The sequence below is a fragment of the Labeo rohita genome, chromosome 11, assembly GCF_022985175.1.
Source record: "Labeo rohita strain BAU-BD-2019 chromosome 11, IGBB_LRoh.1.0, whole genome shotgun sequence".
In the NCBI taxonomy this organism is placed as follows: Eukaryota; Metazoa; Chordata; class Actinopteri; order Cypriniformes; family Cyprinidae; genus Labeo; species Labeo rohita.
The window spans coordinates 1,154,635-1,182,150 of record NC_066879.1 but is presented as its reverse complement, the minus strand read 5'-3'; the positions used below and the strand labels follow the sequence as shown (position 1 = coordinate 1,182,150).

The 27,516-nt window shown below is 36.6% G+C and overlaps 3 protein-coding genes across 3 annotated transcripts; 1 reads left to right on the top strand and 2 right to left on the bottom strand.

Annotated features, from left to right (window-relative positions):
* Nucleotides 1-6,214: 6,214 nt before the first annotated feature.
* camk2n1 (calcium/calmodulin dependent protein kinase II inhibitor 1) lies at nt 6,215-8,126 on the bottom strand. The gene is made up of 2 exons (XM_051122502.1): nt 7,526-8,126; nt 6,215-7,198 (listed from the first exon to the last, which is right to left on the bottom strand). The coding sequence occupies exons 1-2, from the start codon at nt 7,692-7,694 to the stop codon at nt 7,134-7,136; spliced, it is 234 nt and encodes a 77-aa protein (XP_050978459.1). The 5' UTR covers nt 7,695-8,126; the 3' UTR covers nt 6,215-7,133.
* Nucleotides 8,127-12,619: 4,493 nt separating this feature from the next.
* On the bottom strand, nt 12,620-19,575 carry si:dkey-33m11.7 (trypsin). The gene is made up of 6 exons (XM_051123379.1): nt 19,570-19,575; nt 19,168-19,258; nt 17,747-17,906; nt 17,192-17,333; nt 13,653-13,919; nt 12,620-13,579 (listed from the first exon to the last, which is right to left on the bottom strand). The coding sequence occupies exons 1-6, from the start codon at nt 19,573-19,575 to the stop codon at nt 13,385-13,387; spliced, it is 861 nt and encodes a 286-aa protein (XP_050979336.1). The 3' UTR covers nt 12,620-13,384.
* A 2,653-nt stretch (nt 19,576-22,228) lies between these two features.
* Nucleotides 22,229-26,113, top strand: si:dkey-33m11.8 (trypsin-3). Its single transcript, XM_051122498.1, has 6 exons — nt 22,229-22,300; nt 23,121-23,183; nt 23,338-23,488; nt 23,591-23,732; nt 25,395-25,649; nt 25,773-26,113. The coding sequence occupies exons 2-6, from the start codon at nt 23,132-23,134 to the stop codon at nt 25,929-25,931; spliced, it is 759 nt and encodes a 252-aa protein (XP_050978455.1). The 5' UTR covers nt 22,229-22,300; nt 23,121-23,131; the 3' UTR covers nt 25,932-26,113.
* Nucleotides 26,114-27,516: the final 1,403 nt, after the last annotated feature.

Below are 27,516 nucleotides of genomic sequence, written 5' to 3'. Positions count from 1 at the left end.
ATATATTGATTATTGACTGTTTCACTGACTATCAAGATTGTGACCGTCAGCTGTTAACTGTGCTCTGGTCGTCTCTCTTGTTAGTTTAAATGAGTAATTGATTGGGTTTGTTCTCTCGTTGAATAGCCTGACTGAGGGTCGCATTCTGCTCGTGTCTAAAGATTACATCAGTTTTTGTCGAGAGACATTCTTTTCTTCCCAAAAGTATTTATAACTGGGGGAAAAAGGGAAAACCTTGTCTTTTCATCTTTGCTATTCATAATGACGATCTTTGCAAGTGTCCATGGCAACCAAAGACAGAAAGACTCCGAAATGCTCCTTCACTACAGACGCAGCTTTCAGTTCACCAAAAATATATCTGTTTTCAGATACAGCTGACGACATGTATATGCAATACAGCAAGCCACAATCTTTCAGCTTGTGTTTTCACCTTCTCTTCCAAGCATTTGCTGTTATGACGTGCGCAACCTAAAGAACCATGAGATAATTTGGAATATTTTGTATTGGTTTAGATTTGTATTATTCATTCATAATATTATTTATATTTATTTATAATATATTATTTAATGTTATTATATATATTATATTTATTTATAATATAGTATACTATTATTTTTTATTTGTTTATAACAAGTAATATTTAGGGATTCAAGCGGTAGAGCTGAAACCCTATTGTAATTGTTAGAATGGTCGCAGATGAGCGATTTTCACGTAAAACTGATCGTGCAGACCAAACCGTAAGTCGTAAAGACTTGAAACTTGGAGGGATGGTAGTACTCACTCCACCTACAACATCACCAATGCTCACCCCAATCGACCTGACGGGGGCGCTACAGCGATCAAAAGTATGAAATCGTTCATAACCGACAGCGAAATTTTCAGGTATTTCGCTTTTTTGGCAAAACCTACTTTTGCAAACTAGTTCTAGGTTTTTCGTCTGAACCAAACCAGTGCAGAAAGACTCTCTGGAGAGTGAATATCAACAATTATCAAAAAAAAAAAGTTTAACTTTTGACTCACTGTGGCAAAGGGATGACAAAATGTCAGAATGAGATATCTCTGCCAAACTTGGCACACTTATGTAAGAGCTCAAGCTGAGGTCACAGGAAAAAAATCGTGGATATTGGCCACTTGGTGGCACTATAAGAGCGAAAAAACTAAACCGGCTGTAACTGCGCAACCATTTGTCCTATCAACATGAAAATCGCGGTGCGCGGTCTTGGTCCAAAGTTCCACAAGTGTCTAAGGACATTTGCGTATCTCAAAAAACATGGCTGCCATTGGCTGATGAAGTTTGAGCACCTGTTGATGAGGTTAACGGAGGCTGATTGAAACATAACCTGGTGGGCCTGTTTGTCCCAAAGGTCTGTGAAAAATTTGAAAGAAATTGGCCACTGGGGAGGTGATATCGCATTTTTTGAGAGCATAAACAATTGTACAGTTTTCCTCACATACACATGATATTTGTATCATACGAGAGAACTCCTCATTCCGAACAACTTTGCCTCTAGAATCACTGCTGTCACTCAAATTGTTTGTCAAGTGACTGAGAAGATGTGAAAAACCTACTTTTGCAAACTAGTCCTAGGTTTTTCACCCAGTCTGGAAAAAAATACCGCAGTGCAATTCCCTGGACTCTCTAAGTCAATAACTGTCAAAAACATGTTAAAATTTACCCTTTGGGAAACTATAACAGGGTTCTTTAGAAAAGGGGCCTGTCCGGATATAACCAAAAGCCTATAAAGTCTAAAGGAAAACTCAAAACTTCTCAAAACCTGCTGAGCACATGGAAGTGATTTTAAAAAGCATGCCGAGTTTCATGCTGGACCACAGCTGGTGCTATAACAGTTATAAATGTTATAAAAACATCATATTTCTATGGTAAATCACCTGGATTTGACAAAAATTATTTTTTTAAATAATTGATTTAGGTAGTTAAAGGCTTGCTAAATAATATGTAATGCCTTTTTCCTTATGTTTCAATACCTAATGTGCTTGAACCCCGGTAATTGCTGCTTGCAGCTACATTTATTATTTTTTATTTCATTTTATTTTTTCCTTTTTTTTTTTTTTGCAATCCCTGCAAAACGCATCTAGCCTAAAACTAAATGCTTGACGTTTCAATCTCAAGAGGCCTAAAGGTTGTGCTAGTTTGATGAAATTGCAGCAATAACATGGATATGCAGACATTTACTCGTTTTGCCTGTAAAAGTGAGGCAAACAACATGTACAGAGCTTTGACTGGACTGACCGGAGCATTTCGTATCCAGCCATGACTGCTTTATTGTGTTAGCAGACGGGCAATCATTCTCCAATAACGTGTTTCCAGCACTGCCTTATTACGTTCTTAATAATACATTAGTTTCTTTATAATGCTGATACTCAATAGCTGTTTGGTTCCCTTTTGTCTGGAAAACTGCTTTTAGAATCTTGATTTATCTAATCTACAGTCTAAATACGATCATCTGAATGTTTCCTGTATTTGAAGGACTCTTCAGAGGAAGTAAAACAACAGAAAAACATTGTGCTTTGATTCGCCCTCCTGAATGAAGTTTTAATGGTTGATCTCAAATCAGTCAATGTCCTGATGGTTTGTTTGGGTACAGGACAAAGTCCTTTAGACATGTGGGTCTAATCCAGCCACCAATGGTGGATTTCCATCTGGGCCAGCATATTTTATTCAGGAGCTTGACTTACACAGTTACCAGCCATGTTGCCCAGGGCTTTTACACAGTCGCTCCGCGCCACCGAGAGACAAAGAGCCCCCTCTGAAAGCGATCTCTATGTAATCGCTTGCGAAGTGACCTCTAGTATTCTGCAGTGTGGCGTTGGTGAGGGGTGTGCGTTTAGCTGCGCACGGCCGACGCATTTTAAATGCTTTTCCTCAGAACCTCTGAACTGCACAATAGGGTTACATCATCCTCAGCGGAAAGCCAATCGGAGGGGCGCAGTACGATTTTTGATATTTTAATTAGCAGCTGTAGCTCTGTTACATCATATCTGCCATCGCAGTTTGGTTTCCGGAGAGCGGCGGTCGCCGAGACCAGAAGATTTCCACGGAGAGCTCGAGGCCATTATTCGCATCCGAAAACAAATGCAATGCCGCAGTTGTTCCGAAGGCTTTCTTTTGAAGCCTCTGCACCAAAAATCACTCTCTGAAACATTCTTGTACACTTCAACTGACGACTTTGCGGTAGCAAAGAGAGCAAAAACCTGTAATGGTAACCATGGAAACAGTCCAGTCAGCCAACAGTGTATGTAGCCTTCTGGTGTGCATGGTGTACATACTGAGTGAGGCTCTCTGACTCACACTCCCAACACAAACACAAGCAGAACCTCGAAAACAAATCCACAACAACTTCCAGTATGTACAATTAACACCAGCAGATCATCCTGATGATATTCTGTCTGACGCATCTGACCTTGTCAATCATTGAACTACTATAAAACACTGTACTTTATGATTTTCATGATATAACAATGCTTGAAATGCATTACTGGACTAGTATGCATATTTATTATTAATATGACATTAAATATAAAATCTAAATAGATAGATAGATAGATAGTTTAATTATTTGCCTTTAACGCTTTACAATGCTAAAAAATAATGTTATATGTGACCCTGGACCACAAAACCAGTCATAAGTAGCACGGGTAAATTTCTAGCAACAGCTAACAATACATTGTATGGGCCAAAATGATTGATTTTTCTTTTATGCCAAAAATCATTAGGATATTAAGTAAAGATCATGTTCCATGAAGATATTTTGAAAATTTCCTACTGTAAATATCTAAAAACTTAATTTTGATTAGTAATATGCATTGCTAAGTACTTTGTTTGGACAAATTTAAATGCAGTTTTAATGTATTTTATTAATGTATAAATCTCAATTTCAAAAAAATGGACCTTTTTGACTGGTTTTGTGGTCCAGGGTCACATATATGTATTAATATATATAATTTTAAATATAAATTGTACATGTGTGTGCCTGTATATATCTGTTAATAAATAATATTTATTTTATTTATCAATAACAACATGCATATATGTGACCCTGGACCACAAAAACAGTCTTAAGTCGCTGGGTTATATTTGTAGCAATAGCCAAAAAGGCATTGTATAGGCCAAAATTATTATTTTTTTATTTTATGCCAAAAATCATTAGGAAATGAAGTAAAGATCATGTTCCATGGAGATATTTTGTAAAATTCCTACTGTAAATATATCAAAACTTAATTTTTGATTAGTAATATGCATTGCTAAGAACTTCATTTGGACAACTTTAAAGGTGATTTTCTCAATATTTAGATTTTGTTGTACTCTCAGATTCCATATACATCAATGGAAAGCTTATTTATTCAGCTTTCAGATGATGTATAAAGCTCAGTTTCGAAAAATGGACCCTTATGACTGGTTTTGTGGTCCATGGTCACATATATAGTATGATTTAATAAATAATTGTTACCCATTTAATCAGTTTAATATTTAAATGTAACAATATGTACTTCAAAAGCAGTAAAACATAAACTCTTTTTATATATTAATGCAAAATAATAGATAGATAGACAGATAGATAGATACAAATGCTTAAAATAAATGTTATATAAAATATATTATGTAATGTATATGTATTTTATGTATATTTTATTATGTAAATATTTAATTATTTGCTTATTTAATTATTCATAAATATTTGGAAACACCTCACAAGGTTCGTTAGTTAACATTAGTTAACATGAACTAAGAATGAACAATACTTCTACAGCATTTATTAGTCTTAGTTAATGTTAATTTCAGCATTTACAAACACATTATATAAATCACAAGTTGTGTTCGTTAACATTGGTTAATGCACTGTGAACTAACATGAACAATGAACGACTGTGCTTTTATTAACTAACATTAACAAAGATTGTTCTTTGTTAATTCGTGTTAGTTGATACATTAACTAATGTTAACAAATGACACCCTTAATGTAAATTGTTACCAAATGTTTTATTTAATTATCAAATTATTATTTTATTTAATTATTTATTCACTTTCTTTTGAGGGCTTTGACTGTAGTGTTTCACCTAAAGGCTTTTTTCGGTGGTTAGACACTGACTGCTCAGCTCTATGACGACAGATAACAATCAGTGATATAAAAAAGTACTTCCGTTAGGATAAAAACAAATGAGAAACTTTGTTTCATCCTCTGAACAAGTGACGTCAGCAGCTCAAACATTCCAAACGGTTCTTTTCATACGCGACTGATTACAGCAGCTTGTCCACGACGTGTCTCAGAATTCCAGAAAGCTTCCGTTCCCAAAGCCGCCACAAAATTTGCCTATTCTGATCATGCACAGGCCTCTGCAGGCATCCATCTGAACACGTGTGAGTCATATCTATCGTCTCTGGTCGGGGCGCTCCCATGAAACCAAAGCCCGGAGCCCCCCGCCGAAACCAAAGCACAACATAGAAACAAAATGCAAATTGCAGCAGGAGCCAGGTTATTTGCATGTCTCTACCAAACACGCACCAGGCCGTGCCACCGCACAGCTCCGACTTCCCTTGCGCGTTACGCAATGTGAGCTAACGTTACTCGGCTGATCTCCACTATTTGAGACGTGTGATGTTCTTTGCTTTTTAGGAAATGCCTCTTTGTCTCTTGGAACGAGTGTCCTCAGATGCCTTTTTAGGATGGCTTATAATTTTGCCATAGTGCTGAATAGGTAAAAGGCACTGTAGAGGGCCGTGCAAGCATGCGAAATGTGCCACAGAGCTTTCTGTGATACAGCGAAGGCAGCCGAACAATACATCTGGATAGATGTGGTAATATTCCTCCAGGTTGTCAGATCCTCCGCTGTGGTTTCCCTAGTGGACGCAATGGAAATTTCAGCAGGGCTGAATCTGTTTCCATGGCAGCCCATCCGTCCAGCCAGCGTTTCTAATGAGCGTTACCTCCTCCAGACTGGCAGGAGAGGCTCTCAAAAACTCCCTCGTACAGTTTGCAGATAATATTTGCTCCGACGCGCCACGTGATTCCTCGGCGGACCTGATTTAAAACGGTGCGCTTTGACAACGCTCGTCCCAAACCATGAATCATTTAAAGCTCGTGGCAGAGGCGGAAATGTCACGTCCCCTGGATTCGAGCACGCGCGCAGATTTAACCGGGCTAAACGGAGCGTTAGAGATGTGTCAGGGGAAGAGAGAAAAAAAAAGAGCGTCGTCTCTGTTTCTCAAAATCTTTATTATAACAGATACTCTGTAGAAATGTTCTGTGAGATAAATACGTAGTATATTCAAGAAGACGTTCTTGAGGTCTTGAGGTTCGTCATGCATGACTAGAATACATCACAAGTAGTATGAAAGAGCCCTGTAAACATGACCACCGAATATTAATAAACCTGTGCACTTGCACAGCGATATATGTTTCTGTCAGGATAAATTTGGCACATCTACAGTAAATATGCTTTACAATAGTAAGGTTACTGTCCGTAAAACTGACATTCCAGATCCAACATCGAATGAATGAAATGAAACGAAGCAGATCACGAGAATCACAGTTTAAGCTACATACAAAACATTTATCCAAAGCAAAAGTCACTTCTCGTCGTCGTTTCCATATAAAACGGTTGCTCAACCTTCAACACTGCAAAATATGTATCCAAAGATTTAATAAATAGCTCGGTTTTTCTTTTTTACATACATAGCGGAATCCCTTTGCGGGGCCGCTTTGGAAGAAAAGCTTGACATTGCTAGTATACCATTAACACCACCAGTAGGCTACTGGGTTAAGCGGGAAGATACTGGTTTGATGTTAATGGTATGATTTGCTCAGTTTATCGAATTGCTTCATTAGAACCAACAAAAAAATAAAGAAAGGAGAGTCCGGTCTCTTTCGGGAGACCGGACCCTGTCATTGCACATATCTCGGAGTATAGTTTGGAAAACACAGTATTCCTTCAAGCCCCTGGGCCGCTCTTCCGGACCGCCGCTTCAGCCGGTCCGCCGCTGTAAACCCTGGACGATGGAGTTTGGGAGATCGAGAGGAGAATGCGTGGAGTGCTTGTCGCCAGATGGGAGAGAGTGCCTCTTCACAACGTCTTTGGATATACACATCAGAGAGGTTAAGAGTCTTTGGGTGCGCTCACGCCGACGAGGACTTCTCTGTGCTCTTGTCCAGTGCTTCGCCATCGTTGTCTTCCTCAATGACTGTCAAATGAACACAGACACAATGAGAGAGAGAGCAACTCGCACATCCTCTATTGTCTCTCTACGCACTGGCACAAAGATGGAGATTCCATGTTGCCATGAATTTTAACACAGCACAAATGGCGCAACACATCACTGTATAATAATCGACAAGCGCAAAGCATACGGCGTGAGCTGAAAGCCCGGAAAAAACAAACGCATCGCATGCGAAATCGTTCGACGCGCGTTATCTTCGTGCGTAAAAGCACAACATGGAATCTCATCATCTGCGCCCGTCAACAACCGACTCCTTTTGTTCGCGTAATAAACAAAGGCTTTGCCCGTTACCTCTTTTGCTTCTCCCGATCTGCCCGAGCTTCGGTGGTCGTTTATTCTGGTTGCCACCGAAAAAGTTGTTGGTGTCTTGGAGGCGGCAGGTGAAGGAAAGGTGTTCCTCGTCCCCGTCGTTGCCATAATGAGTCATTTTGTCCTCGTTATACGGTAATACATCCGACATGCTGTATGGACTGACAGCGGCTGTACTGTATGTGCTGTCGAATCGATGGCGCGAGTTGAAATTCGTCGAGCGAATCTATGGGCTGTTTACCTCTCTACCGCACGTGTCTCCGCGAGTGGATGTCGAGGACGCGGCGCGAATGCATGTAATTTCCTTCGCTCACTGCGCGCCCGCTCCGATTATTCCCAATTTCCCAACGCTGGAATGCTGGAGACGCGAACGAACGCTGGCTCAGGAATGCGCCTTTGCGCTCTCGGGGCTTTTCGGCGGCGTATGGAAAACCTGAGAAACAAATGCAAATTGGGAAGCGATGCAAAACAAAGATCCCTGATGGAGAATGAACGTCACTGAGGCGCGGGCTTCCTCTCCAGCTCTTTCAGTGCAGCTATCGCCAATATTAATCTTGGGAAATTTCCAAGCTATTTGTACGTGGAACACAATGCTTCCGTGTGGCATTGACATATAAAGATGTCCGAGATGATAAATCTTTTATTTTTTAATTATAGTTTGCAATCTGTTAAACACGCAATATTTGTATCCACGTTCACGTCACACATTTTCAGACAACGCTTGTAACGTTTCACACAAAATTTCTGATTTAACGACCTTAAAAATGCCATGTGGTGTAGCCATCAAGTACTGAAAGCCTTTCTCCACACCTAAAACATATCATTTTCAAGTAAAACTTGAATTTAACCTTAGTAAAAGTACCTTAGTACCTTAGTACCTTAACTGTAAGACAAAACAAAATCTATTAAAATGTACTACTACTACTATTAACTTTTCACTTTTGAACTATTAACATAAGATTGGAAACCATGAAAGATACATTTTTGTTGGTGAATATACTAATGCCATTATACTATATAATACACATCTAAGGGACTGAATTATTATTAATATACACATTTAAGCACTGAAGCATTTTCTTGAGTGTACAAAATCATTATAAAGTCTTCAAACATATTATTTTCAAGTAAAACTTGAATTTAACCTTAGTAAAACTACCTTAACCTTAAGATAAAACAAACGAAATCTATTAAAATGTAATTTTAAAAGGATTAAGTTATTATTATTATTAATAATTATTATTAATATTAATATTATTACGACTACTATTAATAACTTTTCATTTTTGAACTATTAACATAAAATTGGAAACCATAAAAGATCAATTTTACTTGGTGAATATACTAATGCTGTTATAGTATATAATACACATCTAAGGGACTGAATTATTATTAATATACAAATTTAAGCACTGAAACATTTTCTCCCACACCTTGAGTGTACAAAATCATTATAAAGTCTTCAAACACATTTTCAAGTAAAACTTGAATTTAACCTTAGTAAAACTACCTTAACCTTAAGATAAAACAAACAAAATCTATTAAAATGTAATTTAAAAAGGATAAAATTATTATTATTAATTACTACTATTACTACTATTATTATTAACTTAATTTTTGAACAATTAACATAAGATTGTAGACCATGAAAGATACATTTTAGTTAGTGAATATACTAATGCTGTTATAGTATATAATACACATCTAAGGGACTGAATTATTTAATATACACATTTTAGCATAAAATTATTATTATTAAAACATTATTACTATTACTACTATTATTATTAACTTAATTTTTGAACAATTAACTGGGTAAAAAGATTGTAATACCATGAAAGATAAATTTTAGTTAAGATTATAAAAATTGAATATACTAATGCTGTTATAGTATATAATACACATCTAAGGGACTGAATTATTATTAATATTTACATTTAACTTTTTCAAACTCTTTTCAATAACAAGCTGATGCTTTATTGTTTTGAAGTACTGCACATTTTGGATGTCTCTCTTATGTAATACACCTGTGTCACTACGTTTGCTCATTTGTAGACGATCCAAGACCCAAACTGGACATATGTGACCCTGGACCACAAAACCAAAAGTCTTAAGTAGCATGGGTATATTTGTAGCAATAGCCAGCAATATATTTATCATAATCAAAACTATTGATTTTTCTTTTATGCCAAAAAGCATTAGGTCCATAAAGATAGTTTGTAAATTTCCTACCTTATATATATTAAAACTTAATTTTTGATTAGTAATATGCATTGATAAGAACTTCATTTTTAGCAAGGCGATTTTCTCAATATTTTGATTTTTTTTGCACCCTCAGATTTCAGATTTTTTAAACTGTTGTATCTCAGCCAAATATTGTCCTATCATAACAAACCATACATCAATGGATTAAAAATATTGACCCTTATGACTGGTTTTGTGGTCCAGGGTCACATATGTGAATTTGACAAATAAATGAACTAAATGAACACTTTAATCTGCTACCAAAATGCAATTTCAGAAAACAGTTGAAGGGTTAAGACACATGACTGTGTAAATTACGTAAGGACTGACTCAGTTTAATAAAATGGAGAGGCATCTACATTTTGTGAGACCTCATATCTTAGTTGTAGAAAGAGCCAATCTCTTATTTTATTCGGTTATTTTACCCTTATTACATGCTTTTTCAGTTAAAACCCAACCAAACAGAATAAGATATTAAAACACGCCTGTAAATCACAAGAGAACGCAATATGGGATGTTTTTCCCCCTCTGTGAATAGGTTTTCATTTCGTAATATCAGAAGCTGGAGTGATGCTGAACTCACACTGGCACAATCTGGATATATGAGCTGAGGGGGTTTGCTCCTCTGTCCAAGATTTGGAGAGCGTAATCTTCTGCACCAGGCACATTCATAACCTTTCCAGGATCGAGCAGCAGACACCGTCACTCGGCTGCAGAATCGAGCGGGATGGAAGCGAGATGCACTGCTTCCTCCCATCTGTGAATGAGAGGCCATTTTGTTCTGTTCTATCTGATCTGAATAGCTGAAATGGGAAACGCGCAGAGCCGGTTGAGTTTCGTCTTGGTTTGCTAAAAACACGGTTGATGCCTGTTTCTTTTGAGAGAGGTCATTTGAATGCTTAGGCTTTAGACAGTTTAATATTGGGACGAATAATGAAGATGAGCTCATGTGTTGACAGACTACAGCTGCTTCTGAGAGAATGCAAAGATATGCAATGCATTTCATCTTCTCTTTTAGCTCTCATGTTGTGTTCTAGTCATTTTGACCAAGAGGGATTTTCACTTCCTTGAAATGCTAGATAAGGTTTGCACATTGAACTAAATCTCCAAATATTGGATTTTTGTACTTTTTGGGGATTGTTTCCCCCCACATTGATACACTTGTGGTGTTCCTGGTCAAAAAGGGCTGGCCTACAAAAAATGCTTATATATCTTTTATATGCAGTGTAGGGGAGTAATGCATACACTGTCACTCAAAAGTTTGGGATCCATAAGACTTGTAATGTTTTGTAAAGACGTCTCTTATGCTCATCAAGACTGCATTTATTTGATCCAAAATACAGAAAAAAACAATAACGGCAAAATGTTATTACAATATAAACTAATGTTTTTTATTTTAATATACTGTAAAATACAATTTATTCCTGTGATGCAAAGCTGAATTTTTATCAGCTGTTACTCCAGTCTTAAGTGTCACATGATCCTTCAGAAATCATTCTAATATGCTGATTTATTATTAGAATTATCAATGTTGAAAACAGTTGTGCTGACAAATATTTTTTTGGAACCTGTGATATTTTTTTCAGGATTCTTTGATGAATAACATGTTAAAAAGAACAGCATTTATTCAAAATATAAATATTTTCGAACAATGTAAATCTATGCTGTCACTTTTTATCAATTTAACACATCCTTGGTGAATAAAAGTATTAATTTCTTTCAAAAAAAGAAAGAATAAAAATTTACAGACCCCAGTAGTGTATATTGTTAGAAAAGATATCTATTTTAAATAAATGCTGTTCTTTTTAACTTTTTATTGATTCAAGAATCTGGAAAAAAAAGTAGCACAGGTTCCAAAAAAAAAAAAAAATGTTAAGCAGCACTGTTTCTAACACTGATAATAAATCAGTATATTAGAATGATTTCTGAAGGATCGTGTGACACTGAATACTGGAGTAATGATTCTGAAAAATTCAGCTTTGATCACAGAAATAAATTCAATTTTTAAAGTATATTAAAATAGAAGAACGTTGTTTTACATCATTATAATATTTCACAATATAGCTTTTTTCTGTATTTTTGATCAAATAAACGCAGCCTTGATGCGCATTAGAAACTTATTTAAAATACATTACAAATTTTACTGATCCCAAACTTTTGAGCGGTAGTGTAAGTGCAACAGTAATGTTCAAACTTCATGACAAGCATGCAAAAAACATTCAGAACTGGATCATTAATATTTTATTTCTTTCAGCTGTATGTAATATACTTTAAAAATGTAGTTCTCACGCGTTTCTGAGCTTGAGATCCCTTTCCATGTGACGTGCATTCTTAATGGCCACATCTGTATGTAATCAGATTACTCTTTTCAGGTGATGAGTAAAGTAACACATTACTTTTTATTTTATATTAAAAACAAAAAAGGCAACACCAATGCCTGATGAGAAAAATTAATGCAAACGTAACAAAGCATAACATTCCATAAAAGTAACTAAAGAATGCAATTAGTTACTTTTTTAAGGAAGTTTTGCAATTCTGTAATGTGTTACTTTTAAAATTACTTTCTGCTCATATTGTCTCTGAATTTTGAATTCAGTCAAGCATTTTGTAAAAGTAACATCAAGTTAGGTAATGGTTTAGCATTTGCATTTGCACAACATCATTTGCTATTGTTTCTCCCTGCTGACCCTGAACTCAATAACCACATCAAGATGTTAAATACAGATAATAAAATGAGTCATGGCCAGCCTAATGAAAGTTATTTACAGTAAGTATCACGGCAGTCACAAGTTTTACTTGTCTTGGCGCGTGAAATTAGCATTGTCCTTTAGTATTGACTCATTTTTGTGTGGCATATTCATTCACAATACTTTCCCTGTGGGAACACGCTGTTCTGTGATTTATTTCCCATGAAACTCTATTCAGAGATCCATCAGATTACTCCTTTACAGCCAAACATGTTAGCAGACCTCCTCAAAAACATCACTATTCCCAAATGACCTGCATTGTTGGTTGGTTTAACCTTTATGCTTAATGTTACCCATTGTTTTTAATTATGTAAGTAATGAGTGATGCCCCAGATACATTAAAGTTATTATTATCAAACAAACTTTTGGGATGCATTCATATGATACACACATAAACTTTGGCGAATCATTGTGTGTAGTTCGTGCGGCGATCATCTTACACGTGGTGTCATGTGCAGGCAGTGAAACCAAAAGCTCCTGGAACTGATGCCACCTTCAGAGAAGAGTAATTGCAGACACACCCAGTCCTATTACATGTGCAAACATCCATTGTTGCAAGTACAGTACAACGTCAAATCTTTGTATGGCTACCCGGTCTCATCAATTGAACTAAACAAAGGCAGTTTGTCTGTATTTAATATGCTACAGTGAAACCTTCTGGGGTATTTCCCTTGTATATATATGTGCAATTAAAAAGGGAGACTGTTTATTATTATAACTATGCACAACATCTAGCTGCAAACTGATATGAAAACATGTACAGTAGTGAACAGTCTCCACAACATCACTGTCAGACATCGTGCACATTAATCACATTACTTTAGAGCTTAAGAGGCATTCACATAGAAATTTAGTCTTCCCTGCTGAAAAGACCAGCTGACTTAAGGCATCGTGAATACGGGCTGTATATGGTCTGGTCAATCCACCTACGGAACCTGGACACGGCCGTGTAAACCCCCGGAAACCTAGGATCCCCACAGCCATTTCCCCAAGAGACCAGGCCGTAGACCCGTCCATCACACACCAGCGGCCCTCCGGAGTCTCCCTGGAACAGCAGAACGCCAACATCCTGAATCTTGCATTTGAATCTTGGAGAATGGAGTGTTTAATCACAGTACCTTACACGCGTCTTTTCCTCCCATGCTGGACCCCGCGCAGATCATGTTTGCTGTGATGTTTCCATTAAAGGAGCTGCTGCTGTTGCACCTGGAGGTGGAGACGATGGGGAGTTTGACCGTACGCAGGGTGAGGGGCGTCAGACCTCCGCTGTGGCTGGTGGAGCCCCATCCAGACACACGGCACATCCTGCCCGCCAGCAGCCCTGTGTTCTGTTTGGGGAGTGGGGCGAGGGACACGTACCTGTTCAGCTCCACAGGCGCACTAAGCTGAAAGAAACCACAGCCAGAGACAGGTCAGGGTTGGTATAAAAGCACAACTTATCATCTAACTGTCATATCAAACTCAATATTAAAGGGGTCATCGGATGCAAAGTTCACTTTGACATGTTGTTTAAACATTAATGTGTGTTGGCAGTGTATGTGCACATCTACCCTATTATGACAAAAGTCCATGCAGTGGTTTTTGATTAATCTGTAAAAATAATATCCCCTTTTTCAAATCGAGTCATTCTCAGATGAGAGAGAGTCGTTGTGGCGTCACATGACAGAGGCCGCTCCCATGATAGTTGATTGACATGAGCGTCTTACCTTAGATCAGCTGTAACAGTCCGACCTCCATTGTTTCGATGCACAAGCAGGGATGTAAGTTAGACAAGAATATCTCCGATTGAGCGATTGAGGTGTTGTGTTGCTGGATGTAATAATGAACATAGTGGTCGTCATTTACTCCCGACATCTGAGCCGCTGAAGATGCAGTGGATTACGTTTGTTTGTGAATGGAATGCGCCTCCCGATCTACATATATCCGTCTATGTTCGCGCAAATCATTCGTGATTCAGCTTCACTTACAGCAGAAGTGAGTATAAGGGTTTTTTTGAACCTCTGCAATCACCTTTCCTAATAACGTGCTAGTTAGCAAGTTTCACAGCTAAACACGTTAAATGCGGCTAAAGTAAACAATCTCTCAGTGCAGCAGAGAGAAGAGAGGGGCGGGGCGAGCAGAGCTCATTAGCATTTAAAGGAACAACCGCTCAGAATGGGATGATTTTTGCAGAGCTGATTTTGACAAGGTAAAAAGGGTGTTGTTTTACACAACCATTGAGAATTTTTAACCAAAGTATATTATAGACTTTTCAGTAAGACCCTAAGGAATCAAATCAACTTGTGTAAAATGGGAATCTGATGACCCCTTTAAGTAAGTTACATTTTAGGAGTAGCAAATAAAAGATAATTAGAGTATGTTTTAGAAGAAAATACTCTTTCAGTCTTTCTGCTTCACGATGCCATAGAAGAACCTTTTTTGTCTATTGTTTCATAAAGAACGGTTAACATCTGAAGAACTGTTTCACAGTAGGTTCTTTGTGGTGAAAGAAGGTTCTTCAGATTATAAAAAAGTAAGAAAGAGATGGTTCTTTAAAGAACCTTTGACTGAATGGTTCTTTGTGGAACCAAAAATGCACCTTTATTTTTAAGAGTGTAGTATGCATATTACTATCATATTGGGTGTTTATTAGTACTTATAAAGCACATAAATTCTGCATGACCATATTTTAGATTCCTTAATCCTATATCTAAATTTAACAGCTTTCTAACTGTACTGTTATAAAAGCAGGAAACTAGGAGTTTGAGGCAAAAGTCGTAGTTAATAGTTAGTAAATTGTGAGAATTGGTCCCCAAACTAAGGTGTAGCTGCAATTTCTGAGTGCAAATTGTTTTGACACCATTTTTTTTTTCAGTGTAATATTGCCAATTGTTCATGTATTTTTGATCTGTCAAAGAAAATCTTGTTAAAAGCAGAATCTACCATGTTTCCGAATAAAACACACAATAGTGGCATTTCGTGCTGAATGAATCAGTGTTTTAAACAAATTGAATGAATGAATGATTCAATGACTCATTTTAGACAGAAACAGTAATTTTGAACAAATCTGTTGAATGAATCATTCAATGACTCATTTTTGAAGGATATCGCATACTCTCTGAGTAGGTACTTCTTTTGAATAAATGATTAATGACTATTAAATCAGGTTCTATATGTGTGTATTAAATCCAGATGTACTACATTCATCTAGAGATCTACAGCATGAGTTGCATTGCTTCACTGCCATTTACAAATCCTATCCTGTGGTCTTATGGGATATTGAAGTGTCCATTGGATGCACACTTCATAATGTCCACAAAAGTAGTAGGTCATCTGGGTAGTTTTAATACTGAAAACACAACTTTTTAGTAGAGATGTAGGCATATTTTAGGTGCAGCCAGTCACACACATTTTGAACAGAACAAATTTTGAACAAAGCTGTTGAATAAATGATTCAATAATTCAAGACTCAGGCTGCATCCATATTTCCCTACTATATAGCGGGTGAAAAACAATATGTGAGCCAAGAAGTATGCCCAGATTCACTGTATTTATCAGGAAGCGAAACTACTCGCCTACTACTTGTGTGCATTCAGTGGACACTTTTTATTATCCCATGAGGCCATGGGAGAGGATTTGTGAAGGGAAGGGAAGCACAACAGAGATAATTTGACACTGAAAACATGAAGAGTGTAGTAAGTACAGATAATCATATTACACACATTCATGTTTTTTTTCTTATGATAGTGTTACTTGTTCAAAAGAAGTACTAACTTAAAGAGTATGCAATTTTAGATGCAGCCTCAGTCAGTGACTCAATAATGTCAAGTTCCAGCACTGTTGGTCTAATACAAGCAAAGCTTAACCAATCAAATTCAAGAACTGGAGCTAAATGTTATATAATTTGAATATTTGACTCTGATAGGTTAACCGACAAGTTCAGAAAGGACTAATTATGTAAGGGATAATGCATAGCCAGTCGGTAAAATAAATTTTTATAGGATGATCAGGACTTAATGTCTTTTAAATATTGCAATGCATTTTTTTTTCTTTACAGTTGGATAATGTTAGATTGCCATAATCAGTGTTGGGGTAACACATTACAAGAAACTCAAGTTACATAATCAGATTACTTTTTTAAAGTAACTAGTAAAGTAATGCATTTCTTTTAAATTTACAGTGAGTTGCTTTTTTAAACTCGTAATGCAAGTTGCTTTGTTTTTCCATTTATTCATTGACATCTCAACAGGTCCCTGTGTAAAGAGAAATCGGTAGTGAAGTGCATAGACAGAAGCACTTTCTTCATGCTGAGGCTTATTTATTTCACTTTTGGTGTGAAAGGGCCTTTCAGCTGACAAAATATAGCTTTTGGGTTTGTTGTTATTAAAAATAAATAAGCAATGTAACACATTACTTTCAATAAAAAGTAACTAAGTAATGCAACTAGTTACTTTATCATGGAGTAACACAATATTGTAACGCATAAAAGTAACTTTCCCAAACATTGGTCATAACTGATGCAGTAAATACCGTAAGTGACCAGATTTAAGCATGCAATAACTACTTTTTTATATATCTTTCATAATAACAATAATAATATCAATACTGAATATATCATTCTTAAGTGAGAGAATGTACAGTATAACTAAAAAAGGGGCAAAGAACCAGAGTGCCGTACCTTTATGAGCATTATATCTGCATTATTGGTGCTCCTGTTGTACTGAGGGTGTGGAAAAAGCAACAGAGGCTTGGAGTACTGCTCTGTCCCCTCATAAGCACCTAAAGTATAGTCTCCAGCCACCACCATCATCTGATCCATCCTTAAAGACAAGCAAAAGTACTGTCAAGACCCTATGGGAAAACTATCTACTTCAAAGCTATATAAATATATGAAGAAATTTGTTCAAATCCTAAGCTTGATATCTGTTTTCTCAACATCACTTGTTATATTCAGTGACTCTTTGTAGAGGACATGAGTTGAATGACAGTATTTCTCGCTGTTAGCAGCCTCATTCGTGCCAAGCAGCAGATAAGCCAGCATTCATTAAATCCCACACGGTGATGACGGGTCAAGGTTAGCGTGCGTCCTGTGTGCGTGTCTGCTTTACTCTGGCTTTCCACTCACCCACGGACTTGGCCATCAGGTCTGCTGGTGTTCTGTATATCATGTAAGTCTCATAAACAGCCTGTTAGGCAGAGAATGTGTTTAAAGAAAAGGTGAAAAATCACACACCCGATATTGCAATGGGCGGCTGTAAGCACCCAGTATTTATGGACCAGAGATCCGCCACAGAAGTGCTGCCCCTTCGAGGTCTGCAACGACACGATGTACTTGATTGAATTTGGCGAGGGGGTATATCCGCCAACGATACGCCCCTGAACAAAGTCCAGACCTGGAGAACATTATAACAAACATTTAAAATGGCTCAGAACTCAAGGTGGCAGTGAAAGGACAATGAAATAAACCTCAAATCTCATTTACATTGAGTCTGAAGTGACAGCTGACAAAATCAATCTCGACTCCCTGTGTATCCCTGTTAGATAAAGGTCATGTTTCATTTGAAGGAGATACGGGTTAAGATGGGTTAAGATCTGACAATGGCGGTATCCAGCAGTTGTTTGTGACTTATGACACTTGAATGATTTATGTAATCAGTAACTGATAAGTTGCATAAATTGCGTAGCAACTATGTCAAGAATGCTAATGATAAAAAAAAAAAAAAAAAAAAAAAAAAAAATCTTCACAAAATCTAGCTGTGCTCAGTTCATATTCATGTTGGCTTCATAAGGTTAAGAATAACTTTTAGAACATTTCTACAATGTTGTGTAAGAAATTACTAATTGCTATATTTCTTGTACAAAAAAAAATCCTTAATATCCAAAATTTTCTATTTTAAATAATTGTCTTAAAATGTCTGATATTTATATATAAAAAGGGACAAATTATCTGATATTTTGATAATATAATTATATAGAGCCTATTATATATTATACATTTTTTAAGTTTGCATCTTTGGAGATAATAATAAAATATTGTCCCAAACTACTTAATAATGTATTCTTTTCAGTAGTTTCATGATTTTTTCATTATGACATGAGAACAGTCGCATCATTCTGACATTTTTACCTTATGCCCCCTGTACCCTACTAAAAAAGTAATATATTTTAAATATATTTATTTTATACTAAGTTTAAATCTATGAACATATTTACTGACATATCGCTTGATCACTTCCTGATATAAAAATTGTAATGAAACTTTACTTGAAGTACTACTTGTGCACAATGCACATTTCTTAATATTAAGCCTAAAATGTGTTTTAATGTCACTGTTGATGATGACTGTATGATCTTTAAATAATAACAGTCTTTAAATGCAAGATATTTAAAGTGTAACTTGCAATAATTCCATTTTAGCACAATCAAATATACTTAAGTATATCTTTAGTTGGACTTCAGCACTACTTCTGCACAAATAAATTTAGAACGTGCTCATTGTAACAAATCTGTATTTATTTCAAGACAAAAATGAGCATCCTGCCATTGAACTAAACACTGAATAAAAGTAAAGCTTAAATACTGTAGAAGTCAATACACTGCCTCGTTGGAAAGCTAAAACTAAGTTCGGCTCCTGATATGATTCAGTATACTCACAGTTGGCTGGGATGAGTTTCAGCAGCACCAGAAACAGCAGCATGACCATGGCTAATGTGAGCGTGTAAAGCGGTACTGACTGTCGGCTAGACTATATCTAGCAAACCCCTCCACATACGGTGAGGAAATCACATCAACACTCTTCCTCAGGTTTCCATAGTTCTGATTTCAGTGTTCATGGGGTGCTATGAATCACACAATGTTTGATTCAACTGAACAAGCTGGGCTTTCAGCAGTGCTGCCCTCTCCGACCTTCTCATAACACATAATGTGTTCTCACTGGATCGCTTGAGAGTAATGGACATGTACTCAAACAAGTTCAAACACATCTGGTAAGTCTCCCTGACTCTGTATGTGAAAATTAGTCCTTCCCGTGTTAAAAATGCTAATGTGTTGCAGTACGTCCATTATCACCCTGACTAACAATTATAACTGCTTAGCAATGCCTAACATTTACACGAGTTAGACAAAATCATGTGAACACCTGGGAAATAGGCAATATTTCATTAATAAGCATTTTATTTCCAAAGTGGAAGCCTTTAATACAGATTCATACAAGATTTAAGTAGTCTCCGGCTAAATGACATCTTCTGCCAGTTGTTTCAGAGATGTTGGAGGGAATCTTTTCTCCAAAACTGTCCACAGTGGTTCGGTGCTTAGTGCTTAAATTTTAGCAGCACGAATGTCGGCTTCATGAAGTTCTCAGTTCTCAGTGTGGTCAGTTTTTTGTGGATTCAGTGTCTTCAAGGTGAATAATGAGGTTTGCTGTCAGTTTCTGTCACATGTGTTTGATGGTCCCTATCATTCACTTTCAGTTTTTGCCATGCTTTGCATGTGCATCCATGATCTTGATGACTGTCGTTCTTAAAATACCAAACAACTGGAGTATTAAGGTACACACACTCCTGCCAAATGAGCTTCTATGATTTGTCCGTTTTGGACGTTAGTGAAAAATAAACATAAAATGTATTTAAAATACATTTATTTCATGCTAAGTACACTACAAATACATTTACATATTATGTACTTAATAAAAATACTCTGCAACTGTACACTTAGTATACTAAACTGCTATATTTAAAGTCTGATACATTGGAACAAAAATTAATTGTGCGGAAATAGTGCTGAAGTCCAACTTAATATACTTAAGATATGCTTAAGTATATTTTATTGTGCTGAAGTGGAACTATTGTAAGTATACACTTTAAATATTTTGCATTTAAAGACTGATATTATTTAATGAGCATACAATCCTCATCAATAGTGACATTAAAACATATTTTAGGCTTAATATTAAGACATGTGCATTGTGCACAAGTAGTACTCCCAGATAAAGTTTAATTACTATTTGTATATCAGTAAGTCTTGAGCGATATGTCAGTAAATGTGTTAATAGATTTGAACTATACTTAGTATAAAATAAATGCATTTTAAATCTATTACTTTTTTACTAGGGGATATCAGACAAATCCCTCATTTCACCCAGGTCTCGTACTAACCACTGCCAAACACAACTTATACTACACTAATATGCAACCTAGAGAATATAGACAATGAAAAGATAAATAAAAGACAATTGCAATGCTTTTTTTTTGTTTGTTTTTTTTCCACTGTAGCCTGCACAAATTGTATTAACCCTTTATAATAACGAGTATCCAGAGTTGCATGTAATCTGGATTATGTAATCATATTCCAAAAATCAAGTACTCATAATCAGAGTGTATTACATTTTTACATGCTCATAATCAGATTACAGTTACTTTTTATGGATTAGGTGATTACATATTCACACAATGGCAGTAAATCATTCATAATTTACTGATTCTCCCTAATTCTTTTTTATCATTTAAATTTTTCTGTATCATATCATTTATAGTAGCTTTGACTATATGCACAATGTCAAATGTGCATACAAATGTAACCAAGATTTCACCATGCAGATAATCTGTAATCAGTAACGGACTACAATTTGTAAATAATCTATCTAGTCCAACTTCTGTCTTTCTGTTTATCCTGATGTGAAAATTCATCAAGATTTGAGATTCATGCATTCATAATTTCTTAACTGCTGACTTGCCTTCCAGTCTACTTATGCGACTCTGAAGATGTGGTTACATTTACTGTTGTTCTGTGAATTTTCCAGTCATTTTATCAGGAATCCATACGATTGCATGACGGTGAAATATTTCCCTACGCAGATTTCGCAATGGGCCCAAGTTGGTCACATATGTTTATGTGAGCTTCATATTTGCTACACTACTGACAATAGACAGAATGTTTATGAAATTTCGCTAACGTGACTGCACCTGAAATGTAAACCTTCGTAAACCCCACATCCAAACATTTTGTCCATTCAGTTTGATTTAGGGTTTAGTACCACACGTTTACCTTCCCTTCGTCCCCCACAAGAGCATTTTGTTTCAGAAATACACACCATGTTTCTGTTTCTCCCCACGTCAAGGAAAAGAGAATCACAATAACATGCTCTGGCTGGACTCCCTGAACAGATTACGTTAGAGTTACATACAATCCAGACAATGTAGCACCAATAATAAGAATTTCATATTTGGTCTCTCATTTGATTTGCAAACAATGAGAGGAGAGAAATCGACATTATTTTTCTAAACAAATCTTACAGGCGCTCTGAGAATACAGATTCAGGGTGGAGCTCTCCCCTGAGGATACAGACGTGCATTTATCCAGTCAAGGGATATTGGAAAGACCTTGTTCGCAGCTGCTTTGGTTACCACCACCCCATTGCCCTTTCCACCCAATTGCACCGTCACCCGATATTCTATTCTCTGACAAACCGTTTTGTCAAATGACAGAGTCTATAGGTATTTGATTTCCCCGTAGAGAGCAGCACAGTGCGTATGAATCAAAGACAAGGTCTTAGACGTGATAGCTTCAAACAAGAGGAGGCGATCACAGATATTGAGAGCTTTTGGGTCAGCCCGAGCCATGGCGTGTTATTGTTTTTGTTCCCGTGAAGAGTTAGCGTACAAACAGGACCATAAAACCTAAGGGACAGATGTGGTTACACTATAAAAGCAAAGACAATATCACAGCTAAGTTAGTGCAGGAGGAAGTTAGTGGGATTTAGCTGCTCAAGATTGAGCTTTTGATGCTCAGGGTGAGTTTTTATGCTGTCCATTTATGTTTTGGTTAGAAAACATCATAAATGTCACACTGGTATTATATTATCACGTATTATTTATAAAAAAAAAAAAAATGTTTTTTATGCAAAAGAAGACTCCCCAAGTCTGCATTTATTTGTTTAAAAATACATTAAAAACAGTAATATTGTGAAATATTATTACAATTTAAATGGTCTAGTTTCTATTGTAATATATTGTAAAGTGTAATTAATTTCTGTGATGCAAAGCTCAATTTTCAGCAGTCTTCAGTGTCACATGTCTCTTCAGAAATCATTCGAATATGCTGGTTTGCTGCTCAAGAAACATTTATGATTACGTTGAAAACAGTTGCACCGCTTCATATTTTTGTGGAAACCTTACCTTATTATTTTTTTACATTATTTCTCAGGATTCTATGATGAATCAAAAGTCATATATGTGTATAGTTACAATGTTACAAAAATAAATTGACGAAAATGATACATTTAATACATCCTAATAGTAACAGTAATTGATTAATGACAATGCTTATTCTTTCAATTCGTTTTTCTTTATAATACAGTTTTATTAATTATTAAACAAATAACTAAAGCTGCTAAACCACAGCTTGTCTAGACTGGTCGTCTGGTTAAAACAGTCTAAACCATCTAAACGTTTTAGTTTTAGCTTAGTTTTAACTTTTTTTTTTTCACCAGAGTAACCTGTTGTTGGAAACTCATTCACTCAGTATTTGAGCATGTATTATGTAAAATGTGATGGTTTTCTTTTCCACGTCTGTATTCGTTTCTTGACCTCTAAATGTCCTCTGTGTTTAAGATCCCTCAAACATGAAGAAATGCCTTGAATACACCTTGCTCCTCATCATCTCTGTGCTTCACGGTAAAGCACTGCATTACTTGAGTAACTCACGGGCGTCTAATCTAAATATAATGCATATTTAACAGGAAGTTGCAGACATTACTGAGAGCTGCTGGTGTTTTGTTTATTTAGTGCATACGAGATCTGGCTCTATCATTATTCTCCTCACCGACAGGCTCGCTGCAGCAGAGAATCATCGGAGGACAGGAGGTTGAGCCCTATTCCATAAAGTACCAGGCCTCTATCCAGTACAACAACTATCATTACTGCGGAGGAACGCTCATACACCCACAGTGGGTGGTTACTGCTGCCCACTGCTGGAGGCCGTGAGTATTTCAATCAGGATTCACCTTTATTGAAGCATGCTATAGTCAGTGTAGTCACTCTGCTGATGTAATATTGTTGGGTTTTGTCTAATCTGTTTGCAGGAGCTATTTAATCAAAGTGGTTTTAGGTGAACATAACCTCTCCATTAAAGAGGGTGTTGAGCAGGTGTTCAATGTGTCCAAAGTTCTGGTGTATTACTTGTACAATTACAGGACGTTTGATAGTGACATTATGCTCTTGAAAGTAAGTCCATCAAGCATTAAACATAAATATTGCATGAATGTTAATAAGTCTGTTTTTCTGTCTATCTAAAAAATGATTATATATTAGGGGTTCAAGTGTGTATTGTAATTGTGAGAATGGTCACGGATCAGCGATCTCCACATAAAACTGATCGTGCAGACCAAACCGTAAGACATAGAGACTTGAAACTTGGAGGGATGGTGGTACTCACACCACCTACAACGTCACCAATGACAGGCCTGACAGGGGTGCGACAGCGATCAAAAGTACAAAATCGCTCATAATTCGTAAACTGTCAGTTGAAGGCTCATGCTCAATTGGCGAAATTTTCTGGATTTATTTTTTTTTTGCAAAAACTACTTTTGCCAACTAGTCCTAGGTTTTTCGCCCAATCGAAACCAACCAAGTGCAGTGTGGAAAGATTCTCTGGAGAGTGAATATCAATAATTATCAAAAAAAGGAACTTCAAAACGTTTGAAAGGGGCAGGGCCACTTTTAATAAAATACTCCTGAATGGAATGAGATATCTTTGCCAAACTCAGGACACTTGTGTAACAGATCAATCTGAGGTCACAGGACAAAAATCGTGGAGCTTGGCCACTTGGCCACGCGCTGTAATTATCAATAATTATCAACATGAAAATCACTGAGCATGGTCTTGTCTACAAGGACATTTGTGTATCTCAAAAAAACATGGGCATTTATTAGACAAGGTTAACGGATGCCGATCGGAATTAAACTCGTGGGCCTGTTTGACTTAGGCCCCAAAGGTCTGTAAAAAATTTAGGGTGCAATATTGCGTTTTTCAAGGCTGTAAACGATTGTGCATTGTGCAGTTTTTCGCACATACACACAATTTTCATATCATATGACAGAACTTGTCATTCCGGACAGCTTTGCCTCTAAAACCACTGCTGTCAATCAAATTGTTTGTTAAATAATTGAGAAGATGTAAAAAACCTACTTTTGCAAGCTAGTCCTAGGTTCTGGAAAAAAAACACTGTAGTACAATTCTCTGGACTCTCTAGGTCAATAATTATCAACTATAATTAACTATAACGGGGTCGTTTAGAAAAGGGGTCTGTCCAAATTTACCCAAAATCCTTTAAAGTCTAAAGGAAAAGTCAAAACTTTATGAAACTTGGTGAGCACATGCGACAGATGATTCCTGACAAGCATGCAAAGTTGTATGGAGAGCAGGCCACAGCTGGCGCTTTAACAGTCGTAAACATTACAAAACATAATATTTCTATAAGTAAATGACCTGGATTTGCAAAAAAAAAAAAAAAAGGCTAGCTACATAATGTCTTTTTGCATATGTGCTTAAATGCCTTAAAGCACTTGAACCCAAGTAATCGCTGCTTGCAGCTATATTTTATTTATTTATTTTATTTTTTGGCCATTCAAAGCTTTGGGATTGGCATTGTTTTGAAATAGTTAAAATCATATTGTAAAATATCATTACATTTTTTAAAACCTTTAATGTTTCACATTATATGTTTTTGGTTTTATATGATCAAAACTAAATTTTCAGTATCATTACTCATTCAGAAATCATCCTAACATGCTGATTTGCTGTTCAAGAAACATTTCTGATTATTATCAATGCTGAACAGTTAAAAATGCATTTCATTTTCATTTATTGTTGGATCTGTGCATTAGCTGGAAAAGCCTGCAGAGTTGAATGCCAACATTCAGCCAGCTGTGATGCCAACTTCACTCGCTCCTTTACAAGGGGGCACAATTTGCATGGTGAGCGGCTGGGGCGTCACTCAGGTCTACAGTTATTACCTGTCCCCTGTCCTGCGTGCTGTGGACGTCCAGATCATCCCTCAGTGTCAATACTACTACTACTACAGAATCACAGACAACATGGTGTGCGCCGGCTCCCCGCTGGGCGGCAAAGACTCCTGCCAGGTGAATCCGAGCAGCAGGGATTTTTACTCTGAAACACAAAACACAGGACGATATGCATGCGAAATACATTTTTTGATAACACAAACAGATTCTGTGGTGACGCTGTGCTTTGTTTGGCTGCAGGGTGACTCTGGTGGACCTCTCATCTGTAATGGTTATTTCGAGGGGATTGTGTCCTGGGGCATCAGTTGTGCCAACAAGTATTTCCCAGGAGTCTACACCAAAGTCCGCAACTACGTCTCCTGGATCAACTGGATAATCGACAATGACAACACCAGCTAGAATGTTCTTTGGTCAAAGGTTGTTGAACTGCCACACCACAGAAATGACACCAGACGGTCCGGTATACTGAGTACGGCAGTCAGCGTCTGTTAGATAAGATAAATACAGTTGAGGTCAAAAGTTTGCATCCCCCTAATCAGAATCATTAAAAATGTTAATTATTTTACCATAATAAGAGGGATCATACAAGATGCATGCTGTTGTTTATTTAGTACTGACCTGATTAAGACATATCACATAAAAGATGTTTACATATGCAGAACCTGATTTGACCAAGTACGACATGTTCCTGGATCAACATCTTTGTTGACTCTGGAACAACATGATTTGAAAAAACAGTTTATAGTTTTTGTGAAGTTTAGGCTTACAATCAGTGGTTGGTGTTTGTACATCAGTGTCATTCATCTATCATTTGCTCTGATTTTAGGGATTATTCATGGGTAAGGTTAGGTTTAGGTGTAGGGATGTGGTCAAGATTAAATTTTCGGATTAAAGTGTTGTTCAGGAACACATCTAACTCAGCAAAATCAGGACGTGCTTTACATATAGTCCACGAGAGAAAATAGTAGTTGAATTTATAAAAATGACCTGTTCTTAATATTTTGTTGTTTCCTGAATGATCCACAGCTGTGTCTTTTAGTTTAGTGATAGTTTTTCATGAGTCCCTTGTTTGTCCTGAACAGTTAAACTGCTGCTGTTCTTCAGAAAAATCCTTCAGGTCCCACAAATTCTTTGGTTTTTCAGTATTTTTGTGTATTTGAACCCTTTCCAATAATGACAGTATGATTTTGAGATCCATCTTTTCACACTGAGGACAACTGAGGGACTCATATGCAACTATTACAGAAGGTTGAAACACTCACTGATGCCCCAGAAGGAGGGGGGGGGTGAAAACTTTTGAACAGAATGTACATTTTTCTTAATTTTGCCTAAGTATCATATTTTTTTCATTTAGCACTGCCCTTCAGAGGCTACAGAAGATACTTACATGTTTCCCAGAAAACAAAATAAGTTCAATTTACCCTGATCTTCAAATTCCAAAAGTTTTCACCCTCCAGCTTAACGCATGGTTTTTCCTTCTGGATCATCAGTGAGTGTTTGAATCTTCTGTAATAGTTGCATATGAGTCCCTCAGTTGTCCTCAGTGTGAAACTATCACTAAACAAAAAACAAAACAAACAAATAAAAAAAAAAAAAACACAGCTGTGGATCATTCAGGTAACAACACAGAATTAAGAATCAAGTGAATTTAAACTGTTGAACAGGGTCATTTTTATAAATTCAACTATTATTTCTCTTGTGGATTATATGTAAATGTATTTAATGTGAAATATCTTATTTAGGTCAGTACTAAATAAACAATAACATGTAACATTTTGTATGACCTCTCTTATTTTGGTAAGATAATGAACATTTTTAATGATTCTGAAAAGGGGGAAGCAAACTTTTGTTCTTCTGTACCAGGTTTCAAACTTGGTTTATTCTTTTACGTTCTCAAAAAAGAACGCTCAGTTTATGAATGAAAGAAAGAGCAGAGAAGGTTTTGGATGTCACACTGCAAAAATGATTTGATTGTATTTTTTCT